The sequence below is a fragment of the Aulonocara stuartgranti genome, assembly GCF_965226115.1.
Source record: "Aulonocara stuartgranti genome assembly, chromosome: 2".
In the NCBI taxonomy this organism is placed as follows: domain Eukaryota; kingdom Metazoa; phylum Chordata; class Actinopteri; order Cichliformes; family Cichlidae; genus Aulonocara; species Aulonocara stuartgranti.
This window is the reverse complement of record NC_138940.1, coordinates 35,891,036-35,902,209: the sequence shown is the minus strand read 5'-3', so window position 1 is coordinate 35,902,209 and position 11,174 is coordinate 35,891,036. Positions and strand designations below refer to the sequence as shown.

Below are 11,174 nucleotides of genomic sequence, written 5' to 3'. Positions count from 1 at the left end.
ATGAGTCACAAATGTTTGTGAGCCACAGAGCAGCAGCGTAGGCACCGAGCTCTTGCTGAGAAAAAGGGGGGGGGGAGCTGTCATCAGCCAGGCCTAATGTAAAGCAACTGTTGCTTGAGAGTTAAATTTAAAACTACCGCTGATCTCTTCTTGTATCCTGGCATTTGTTGAATATTTTTTATTCAATTCACTGCACGAATGTGGAATTTGACAACTGGGGACATCAAACACTCATTTACTAATTATTCATGCTCTCATCAAAACAAACATAAAGAGAGTCAGGATTACAAGAGTATTAGGTAGCATTTTTATTTATTTTTTTATTTTAAAATTTCTGTTTTGTTCTGTATTTTATCCACGACTTCTTGCCAGGAAGGGGAGCATTTCCCGGGAACGTTAACATTATTATTATTATTATTATTATTATTATTATTTATTGAACAATAGAAAATGTGGGAACTTTCAAATAGTGGGGAAATAAACTTTCCAAAACTAACGTGACTGCGGTTTTGCGTATTGTTTGTCTCATGCACACCAGCTTTTTTTTTTTACCCCAAAATATTTAACATCGAGCTCTGCGCTGAGTGGCGTTTTCCTCTCACGTTTGGACGTATCTATTTAATTTAATGTAGGTAAAGCTGCAAATCCATTTTACAATCATACTGATTTGTATATTTAATTTAATATTTTTATATGTTTTTTTTAATGGCCAATTGCATTAAATTCTTGCAGGAATATGCATATATATCATTACTTTGTATTTGGGTGTGTGTGTTTTTATTCATTCTGTAGCTAGCTTTTTAAGTATCCGTAATGAAACGTGCCAATTTATTGAAGGCTCTTCTGCAGGACTGCGGTATTTATAATTTGCTTATTTAGTTATCTTTCCTGGGATTACCTCACTGGGCGTTGGAATAGCCTATTGGTTATAACATAATCTTCTTCCAACTGAGCATGCGCGTTACCTAAAAAATATCAGAATATTTTAGTGTGCATACCTCTGTGACAGTAGGCCCACTGCTGCTGGAAAAGAGCAGAACATAATCATCACCCTAAATGGTAAACATCTCACATTTATATGTTTATTCTAACTAGATGTGTTAGAGTCAGTAATTATAAAGGATTTTTCCATTGTGTAATTTCGTAAATGACCTAGATGCATGGTAATTCTATTCTTATATAAACCAGTAGACATATCACAGCCCAGTCTTTTTTCTCTCTCTGTGTATGTGCATGTAGCAAAGTTGAGTGATTTTTTTTAGTCCATGATGTCTGGCCTGTGGCCCACACTATGTTTGGCCGGCTTAGGCCGCTAGTGCTATAGACAAGTTTGTGGACTTGAAATTAACTCAGTAGTGACCAGACAGAAGTATAACCTTAATCTCTCCTAAAATGGAAAAGCTGCAACCGAATGCCACTGTATGTGATCCTGTTTTCAGTATTTACATTTTAAAATGTAAAGTAAAGTGATCAATGTATCCCAGAGGCACAATTACATGGATGATTCTGTGATTCACTGTTTTGGATAAATAGACAATGTGAAGATTGAACTTCCACATTTTGCTGTGGTTTAAATGTGTCATGTCTGTTGCTTGATTTATTAAGAAAATGAATTGTGGTGCTTTGTGTGTTGAATAAGGGTGCATTCTCTATCACTTTTCCCACTTCTCTTATATTCGATGGAGCTTAAAACACTACAGTGGCTCAGGTTCGCATTCACTCGAACATCCAGTAAATTTAATAGAGTCTGAGAATAATAGAGGTTCTTTTATTTGTTCCAGCTCTGCTATTTGTCTTCATAACATGTGCATCCACTTATTTTCAGAATGCATAGTGCTTTCACAAAGCAAAAATTTACATTATGCTTTGTGGTTTCAAAACACATGGAGCTGCAACAAATGCTGTTTTAGTTTTTCCTGCACATGTAGCAGCTGATAATGAGAAGGATTTTCTCATCATATTGCTTTACAATACAAACGGTAATTTAACTGTCTTGTAATATAGAATTTCACAGTGCCTGTATTACGTTGATACTAGGCATGTTTTTGTGCTATGCATGTGTTTAGTTTTTTTCAATTCTCATGTTTTTCAGTGGCGAAATGTTTCCGCAGTTCCATATTTTCGTCATTTATTTCATTACAGGCTCATAACTGTATGTAATACAATAATAACTGTGCAGATCGTTGTATGTGTTTCATAGATTATATGGTCAGTTGGGCCTTGACTGACTACAGCACATGGAGTTTGCCTTTATATGGCTGATGGAGAGGGCTAAATGACTTCTTGCTGTGATTTGCTCGAGCATCTGTCTCCAAATGGACTCATCCCAAACCTGTTAATTCATCTAAATTTCATAAAGTCATGGCAAGACTGTGCACTGCCATCCCTCATCAATTATAATATTTCAGCGCACTCCACACTAATGCATGCAGTTGTTTAAACAGCCACACAAACCCACATACACACGTTCTTATTACTACAAGAAAACACAAACACAGCTCACACAATCACAAATGAATATGGATACTTGAAATCATTTTGTTTTTGGTTTCCATTTGAAGTTTTTTATTATTATTATTATTATTATTTATATCTTGTGTTACATTACAGCATTCACCATGTGTAACGCTAGTGATTTGTATACGGATAGTGACTAGATTATTATAGAAAAGCAGCCATATTATTATAATATAGCCTACAACAGGCTACATTTCATTTTAATATGTGTGTGTTTATGTGTGTGTGTGTGGTGGTGCTTGTTTTTCCCTTTTGTGTGCAAATAGTTTTCCCCAAAAAGGGTCTTATTTAATAAAAAAAAAAATAGACTTCTTCTCATCACCATCCAAGGTTAAATTAACTGAACTTGCTGAATTTTCAGTCCAGTCTATAACATTGCTTCGTATTCAGTAAGCCTTGAATTTAAACTGGCATTTGACTTGTCTTCCATTTTTTCTCTGCATTGCGCCTTTATAATATATTTGATTCATATTGACTAAGAGCGTCTTGGAGCGACATGGACCTTGTGGCTGTAAAAACTATGCCCTGACATGAATGTTTTGATTGTTGCAAGTGATATTTCACATGCAGCAGTCACCAGAATTTCATCTGCCTTGTCAAACAGCCAGCATAAACCAGACTTATAAGGCTGCAGGGCTGGAGGAGATTTCAGATGTCAAAATGCTTACATTTCTTACAAAGTAGATATTTGACCTGAAGTTTTGTACATTGACGTGCAATTTTCAAATTAGTTGTTTGTCATAATAACATTGCATGTGCGTAAAGCAACATTGCAAACCCCTAACCAAATAAACACTGTTTACTGTTGTTGCCATTGCTTCCAATTTTATGATTTATTGTTTGAAGGTAACCTCTCACAATATTTATCTCATGAAATTAAAAAATTGTTACATTTATGTAATATTTAAAGCAGGTACACTAACTAACTGAAGAGCTCACATTTCCTTGCTATAGCACAAAAATGGGGCAAATATTAAAAAGGCCTATTAATTGTTAGATATGTGTAAGCCTTTGTCTCAAACTTAACTTGCTGAAAGGGTATACCTGAACAGCCTCAAAATCAGCATATGAATTTAAGTCCTTAAAGTGCAGCTACTCTAAACAGTTTTCCTTTGTTTCCTGTAAATGAGGAACAGGGGTTATTTGAGGTCTCTCAGGCTTTTATGCCATCTGAATATATGATTGGAAACTTTCAGTTTATTGGCCATTAAACCTCGATTTTTTTCGGAAATGCATCAGGTTAAAGGTTGATAAACATGAGCGTCCATTACAATCCTCACGGAATTAGGCCAGTTCTGGGAATGTCTACTATTTTCCAGCATTTAATGTCAAGTGGGCCCCTTGCTTTGTCTCTGCATAGGACCCACTGCAGGTGACGTCAGAAAGTTTTTTTTTTCTTTTTGCACGTTGATTATACCACCAGCTCAAGTCTTTGGAAATAAGAGGGGTTTTCACCTTAAACCTGCAAGCTGCAGTTCGGATCTTACGCCGAGTTGTGTAGATTGAAATAAAAGTAACAGATAAAAGAATCAGGCTAAAGTGGTTAGGGTGGAAAACCCCCCCCAAAAAGCTGCGTGTTTATCGAACCAGAGCCACGTCAAAGCTCGAAAACGTGCAGAAATATGTGTTGCAGTTCAGCAGCTTGGGGAGCTTGAAGCTCGCTGTCCTCACAGCACCCCAAAGTAAGAAAGTTTATCTGAGTTTCCTAGGAACAGTGGAGCCTATCCACTGCTGTTCGTCACGTTTCATAATCTGCATTTTACGTAACCATTTTCACATTTGTGCCAGCCTGCACGACGGTGCGTGATGAACTTTTGAAAATTATTAATTTATTTAGGCTTAATAAGAACAGCGTTATATACAGGCGTGATTTACAATAAGCACATGGATAAAATAGTACATCTTGTTCTGCTGTACTCCCCAGTGACACTACTAGAAATGTATGTTTGAAACAACTTTTATTTCCAACAAGATGATTATCGTGCCTCGTAGGACTACTTGTTGCTTTATCAAAGTTGTATTTTCCATACTACACGAGCCCAATAGATTACTGCGTCCGTACGGAAATGTACTCTAAAATAAAAATGTACCACAATGATCTTACCACGGAGAGAGAACAGTAGCCTTCTATTACTATTAGAAAAAATGTGGATCTAAACGTGGTGCTCATATAGGTTAATGAGTGCCGAAGCAATTATGTTTTTGTTTGTTTGTTTGTTTGTTTGTTTGTTTGTTTGTTTGTTTGTTTGTTTGTTTGTTTGTTTGTTTGTTTGAATCAAACAACTGCTGCATTTGTGAGGAATAATATTCTGTAACTCTGACTATTTTCAAACGAGGTGCTCTACTCAAAATGAAAGTCTTGACAATAATTGGCCTGGACACGCAAGGACCAGTCTCTCTATTATACTTGCCAGGCAGGAGCAGGACATTTGCTGAAATAAAAGGCATGAAGGCTGGGAACTGATTGTGTTGTGTTTTTGCTCACGTCGGTTTTTAATCACTCGATTTCTACTAGAAGATTAGTATTATGCATTAACCTGTGCGTTTTTCCTACGCAGAGATTTAGAGAAGGGGAATTATAAGACGTCGCCTGAAGTTAAAGAGGCTGCAATATTTGGGAGTATCGCGGCACATTTCAAAGCATTTTCTCTGCGATATTTGAAAACGGAGTCGTGCAGTGAACGCCTGCGTGTCCCTTTTAAAACAAACCCAGCGCCTGTCAATCACAGCGCATTCCAACCAATCCCAAAGCTCCCTTTTTAAAAGCAGGTTGGCCTGCTGTGCTTTTATATTGCACCATGGCCTGTTTCGAAGCATTTTTACTACCACGGTTATTGCCACAAATCAAGAGGGCAAAGTGAACGGCATGGGACTCACACCAACTTTAACGAAATTGAGTCTGGTTCCTACTTCTGCGAAGTTCACGGCCAAGAATTTCACATGCAGATGATATACAACAAGGAAAATGGAAACAGAATTTCTAGGTGTATCCTGAGTGCTGAATTGGTTGATTTTGCAAACTCATAGCCAAACTCACAACAAAACATGACAAGCCTTTCGAGGTTTAGTGGCTGCCCTCTCTCTTGCGTCAACCCCGGGGAGAGCAATACTGAACCCAGCGTGGTGCTGCCACCTTTGGCAGGAGAGCACATGGGACACCCCACTGGCAGTTCCTTAAAACTCTGCCCCTCGCACAATTTGCGAGACTACCCAGAGACGAGGTCCAGTGCATATGTTGACCATTCGGTTCCCAATTTTTCAGACTCTGGATACCCCAGTCACCGGTTAGAGCACAGCCCTAGGGGCATTATCATTGGAGCCAATCTTTCTGGAGCCGGCATGCCACCCGTCACTGATCAACTGGCATCAAGACCTAACCAACATGGAGGGATTGGACGCTATCGTGACTTTCATGGCTACAGAGACAACAGAAACCATACTTTTTTCACAAGTTATCAGGAGCAGGCCCATGCGTCCTCCGACGCATCTCGAGATCTCGGCAGCCAGATGATGCTGGGTCTGCCTGGCGACCTCCTCACCCGGACTCACCCGTACGGCCAAACTATCAGCCCCAAGGGAAACAGCCAGCAACTTGTCACTCAGTTCCTGGGTCTGTACAAACCCCTGAACATGGCAATTCAGCGTGGAGGAGGAGACGCTTTCCTCAGGTGCTCAAAACAAACAGTAAAGCATGAGCTGGTGTGCAAGTGGAGTGACGGCCAAGAGGGGGCTGGAAAGCTGCCTTGCTCCAGAGCCTTCGGGACCATGTATGAACTTGTCACCCATGTGACAGTGGAGCATGTCGGAGGACCTGAGCACTCTGAATATGTGTGTCACTGGGAGAATTGTGTGAGAGACAGGAAGCCTTTCAAAGCCAAATACAAGCTGGTGAACCACGTCAGAGTCCACACAGGGGAAAAGCCATTTCCCTGCCCATTTCACGGCTGTGAGAAAGTTTTTGCAAGATCAGAAAATCTAAAGATCCACAAGAGGACTCACACAGGTCAGTTAATGATAAGACAACAACACAAATAGTGATAATGATAATAATAATAATATTAATAACGTTTTAGTAGTTTTCATTTTTTACCAATGTGAACATATTTTTCATGTTTTCAATATTCAGTTTTTTTTCTTAAAAACATTTATTATTATTATTATTATTATTATTATTATTATTATTATTATTATTATTATTATTATTATTATTATTATATCTGCACAGCACAATGTAAAGTGTTATTGAAATGTTACGCAAAGCTTTTTGTGACACTTGTCGCCTTCTCCGTTACTGCCTGACAGAGAAGTAGTAAGACAGTTGCAAACTATGTGTAGTATAGGCAGCAGGCCTAGTGGTTTGGGTGCCTCTCCCACTTCATTCAGTGAAATTATTAAATAAATCCCGGGACACCGGAGAGTCGTGACGTAGCCGTTACGCTGCCTCTGCCTCCCAGGGACTCATCTCCTGTACTCAGGAACACTAACAGAGCACATCACACTGTGATGTAGCAGTAGTTGGTAAGTACAGAGATGACCTCATTCATTGTAAACAAAATGAGTTATATTTGAATGATTTCCTTATGCCCTGTTGACTCTAATAGACATCTTACTTGAGGCAGTGTGAACCTTTTATAAAAAGAAAACTCACATCACTCTACAGACTAACTTTTGCCCTTTTTTCTGCACAACTAACATAAGCACAGAATTATATATATATAATATTTCTGCTTGTGTTGTATATAAAATATTTCAAAATTTGCGGAACAAGATTTAATTACAATGAAATACAGCCAAATTGTACTGAATAGCCTCTTTAGAAATAAGAGAAGCTGGACCGAAAGGCGTTTATTAAGCAGCCCTTTTTCTTGTGCTGTAAATTATTTTACTAATGAAAGCAAAGAGACAGAGGCAGAACAGAGAGGCTTAATGGCATTTAAGCTATTACACAACTGCACACTCTGTTCAGCTTATCAATTTATGTAAAAATATATATTGAGATATTAGCTTTTTCTTTTTAATTCTGTTTTTAAATTTAGATAAATATGCACACGCAAGGATTACGATTCAGACTCTTTTCTTTTCTTTTTTTCCCTTCAGTCCGGCAGGAGGACGAGGGCTAGCAGCTATAGGCAGCTTTGTGCTAGAAGAACAATTAGTATCCTGATGGCCATAATTCACTCTAAGCATGGTAACTGAATTTAAACAAATCAACTGCGGTCGCAGGTTAATCTAATGCATGTTTAACTAGGCCCTGGAGCCTTTTTGATTTAGTCTGCAGATACACTGCCTCATTTGTTGCAATTAGCACCGCACCAAAGTTTCAGCAACTATTATTTGTAAATTGTTAGCAATTTACCTTTTAAGTGTCACATTCTTAAAGAATTCTAACCGATGCCTATGGGCGACTCTGTGTTTTGCTGAGCGAGTGATTAAAAGTAATTTCACACTGTTGGGCGAAACATGGCTGTGCACTTTTAAAAAAAACCCAAACTTTTAGATTCCCATTTCATATGACATGGCCCACCCACTGACCCAGCCCACATAAACATTAGTTTACATGGTCAGGCAGAACATGCGGAGACCTGCAAACCTTTTCGTAACTCGCCGTCACTTTTCTCTTTGCACGTTTAGGTGAAAAACCTTTTAAATGTGAGTTCGAGGGCTGCAACCGGAGGTTTGCGAACAGCAGCGACAGAAAGAAGCATTCACATGTGCACTCCAGTGATAAACCCTACATGTGCAAGGTCAGGGGCTGCGACAAGTGTTACACCCACCCAAGCTCCCTGCGAAAACATATGAAACTCCACTGCAACAAGACCCAAGTCGCCAAAGACGGCGACGCGCGTCCTGGTGGTGGGGGTCACATTGCGGAGGGCAGGTCAAGCCGAGTCTCGGATGGAACCCAGATCAGCCCCACTCATCCACCCACCTCATCTCAAGATGTCCCCTTGTCCCCAGAGAGTCGAGACGAGCCGACCCCGAGGTCACGTTTCCATCACACATTTGACAGCAGTTTGGACTACTCAACACACAGGTCACAGCCCCTCTTGGACCCTTTGTTGTTACAGAGAGGCAGCTACAGGCCTCAGTCCTCCCAGTACCCCTGCAGCCAGACAGGTCACGCTTTTGCCCAGAGCTCAAGGACTTTCTCCCCTGCTTCTTCCTTTCAGAAAAGTATTGTTAATGGATGGTACACATGCCACAGCGGCGTGGACTCTTTCCCACCAAAGCAATGCAATAACATCCCGTCTCTCTGAGGTGTTGTTGGGACACACACAGGCGGCTTAATATGTTGGGCCTATTTTTTCATGTGGTAGCTCAAACCTACAGCTGTTGTTCTCTGTACTTTCGTAAATGTTGTATTACATATTTTGCGTGACGTCCTCAGTTATCCTATTGAGTATTCAATGGAAATGTGGCAAGCTTTATTTGTTGTCGTGAGGTCTGTTCGGTTGGGTTTGGTTTAAAGCCCATACATCTCCCAAAAGTGGATTATAGGAACCGTTATGTGTATTTCTAGTTTTCGTTGTGTTGCATAAGTATTGAAGATATCTATCTTTAAGTGGGGAAAAAATGACTAAGGATTTAATGGAAATCTGCGTGTTGATTAGTCTATTCTGAACTTTGAATCTTTTAAGTAAAAGGAAGTGTCTTGCTGAATGTAGCCCTGACTGTAGGGGTCTTTCTTGAATGTAAACTAGTCTAATGTATGTCTGGATGAATAGAAATATTATTCATGACTTATGTACGTCGCAAGATAAAATAAATATCTAATTTTTTTTCGCCCCCCTCAAGTTAAATGTTGAGGTTTAACAACCCTGCGTGACGGGCCTGGAGCATGAGCTGTAATTAAAATACCGCAATGCTCACTAGTTTTTTTCCTGCCCTTGATTATGTTTCACTTTTTGCCCCATTTTTTTTTATTATTTTTATTACACACTGTGTATTATATGTATATTTCACATTTCTGTGCAGAGTAAGAGTGTGAGTATAAACCAGTGGTCGTGTTACTATTCAAACGTTTAATTAGCATACAGTTCAAAAGTACATAAGCTCACTGTATAATTAATTATCCTATATTTTATTAAAGTGTCTATATTCTCTTTGATCAGGAGTGTGTGGTTAAACCCAATCAATGCATGATGCCAAACCTTGTTCTTCCCCTTAAAACACATCCAGTGCTATTCGCCATATTTGCAAGTTTGCATTCTTGTGCAAGCCAGACCTACCGATGAGTCTGCATAATCTATATGTACATACATGCAGAGTCTATATTCTAGACTAGATGTGGAAGTGATTTGATTGAGGTAAAATCAAAGGTAACTGTAACGTGGTAAGATAAACTCTTCTTAATACAAAAAGGAAATTGCAGTCTACTCAACGAATTTAATTTTCTTAACTGCGCAATGATTTTTTTGTTGTTGTTGTTTTTTTTTTTTTGGAGAGGCTGGAGATGTGTTTTTGTTGCGGGGTTTCGCGCGTGTTTTCATTTAGTGATATCAAATCTGATTTTTCTTCATGTTTAAATCAGTTTATAAATTTTATCTCCTTATATTATTTCTGTGTCTTATTTAGACGCACATATACACCATGGAGCGTTTTATTTTGAAGGTGAACAAGCTGTAAAGATAAAAAAGAAAAGACCCAGATTATAAGTTAAACATACTTTAAAGATATTTACATTCTAAGAATTTTGACACTTTTTACATTCTAAACTGTTTTGCTAGACATATGTGCCGTTCTGTTTGATTTGGGTATTGGTATAAGTTAGAAAGTTTTTTTGTTTGTTTGGTTTTTGTGGGGAAAAAAAGCTCAAAATGATTCACTTGATTGCTCTTTATGGATGCACATATTATTAATAGTTAAATGTTTTACTTCGCCTATAGCACATTTTGGGAGAAACATATGATCACATTTATTTGTTTTTTGTTCCTTCAAATACAACCCTTCAATTAAAACTCTCTTTAAAATAAAAAACGTGGTATTGGGATTTCAGTTTGAAGCCTGTATTTGTCTGTACAGAGCTTTTAGTCCGTTTTGCTACTAATCCTGGTGCAGACAATAGCTCATTTTTAGTGAACTATTGTTCCTATCCAGTCTATTCTGAGATAACACTTCCTGTTTCCTGTCCAAGAAGCAACACCCCCTCTCTAACAATACCAAAAGAAAAAGTAACTGGAAATTAAGTGATCAGGTTCAGGTATGTTCTGTAGCTAAAGACTATGTACACAAGTATGTATGGTATAGCAAATACTGTATGTCCTTGTCCTGCTCAGGAAAGTATAGTGCTTGGTCATTGTGAAGGTGGCAATAATCACAAATAAAGTAAAAGAAAAAGAAATTCCACTCTACTACTATTAGAAAATGTTATTCATTGCACCTGTATGGATGTCAGCATATTCTACCATTAAACACGTCAATGACTAGTGCCATCTAACCTCATATACCAGTTTGTGTAATCAGGTCTCATGTGCACCAATTTTATGTTTCCTTGGAATATTTTATTATGTTGATCTGACAGGCTTTGATATATATATATTGTTCTTTATTGCAGTGAAATAATTTTACTTATAGGTGAGTTTGCTCTGATCATAGAATATATGGGAAAAATAGGCTGAAACTACATCTGATTATGCACCCCTTACACATGTTACTTT

The 11,174-nt window shown here is 38.4% G+C and overlaps 1 protein-coding gene across 2 annotated transcripts in view; it reads left to right on the top strand.

The window, feature by feature from the left end:
• Positions 1-10,924, top strand: part of zic6 (zic family member 6) — a 52,313-nt gene extending 41,389 nt beyond the window's left edge. Inside the window, exons 2-3 of one of the 2 annotated variants that reach the window (XM_082553745.1) lie at positions 5,780-6,520; positions 8,149-10,924. In XM_082553745.1, coding sequence (XP_082409871.1) covers positions 5,857-6,520; positions 8,149-8,774 — 1,290 coding nt within the window. In that variant the 5' untranslated portion in view covers positions 5,780-5,856 and the 3' untranslated portion in view covers positions 8,775-10,924. Of the gene's footprint in view, positions 1-5,277; positions 6,521-8,148 lie in introns of those variants that run through there. The other variant, XM_082553744.1, reaches the window with a different exon arrangement.
• The last annotated feature ends 250 nt before the right edge of the window (positions 10,925-11,174 follow it).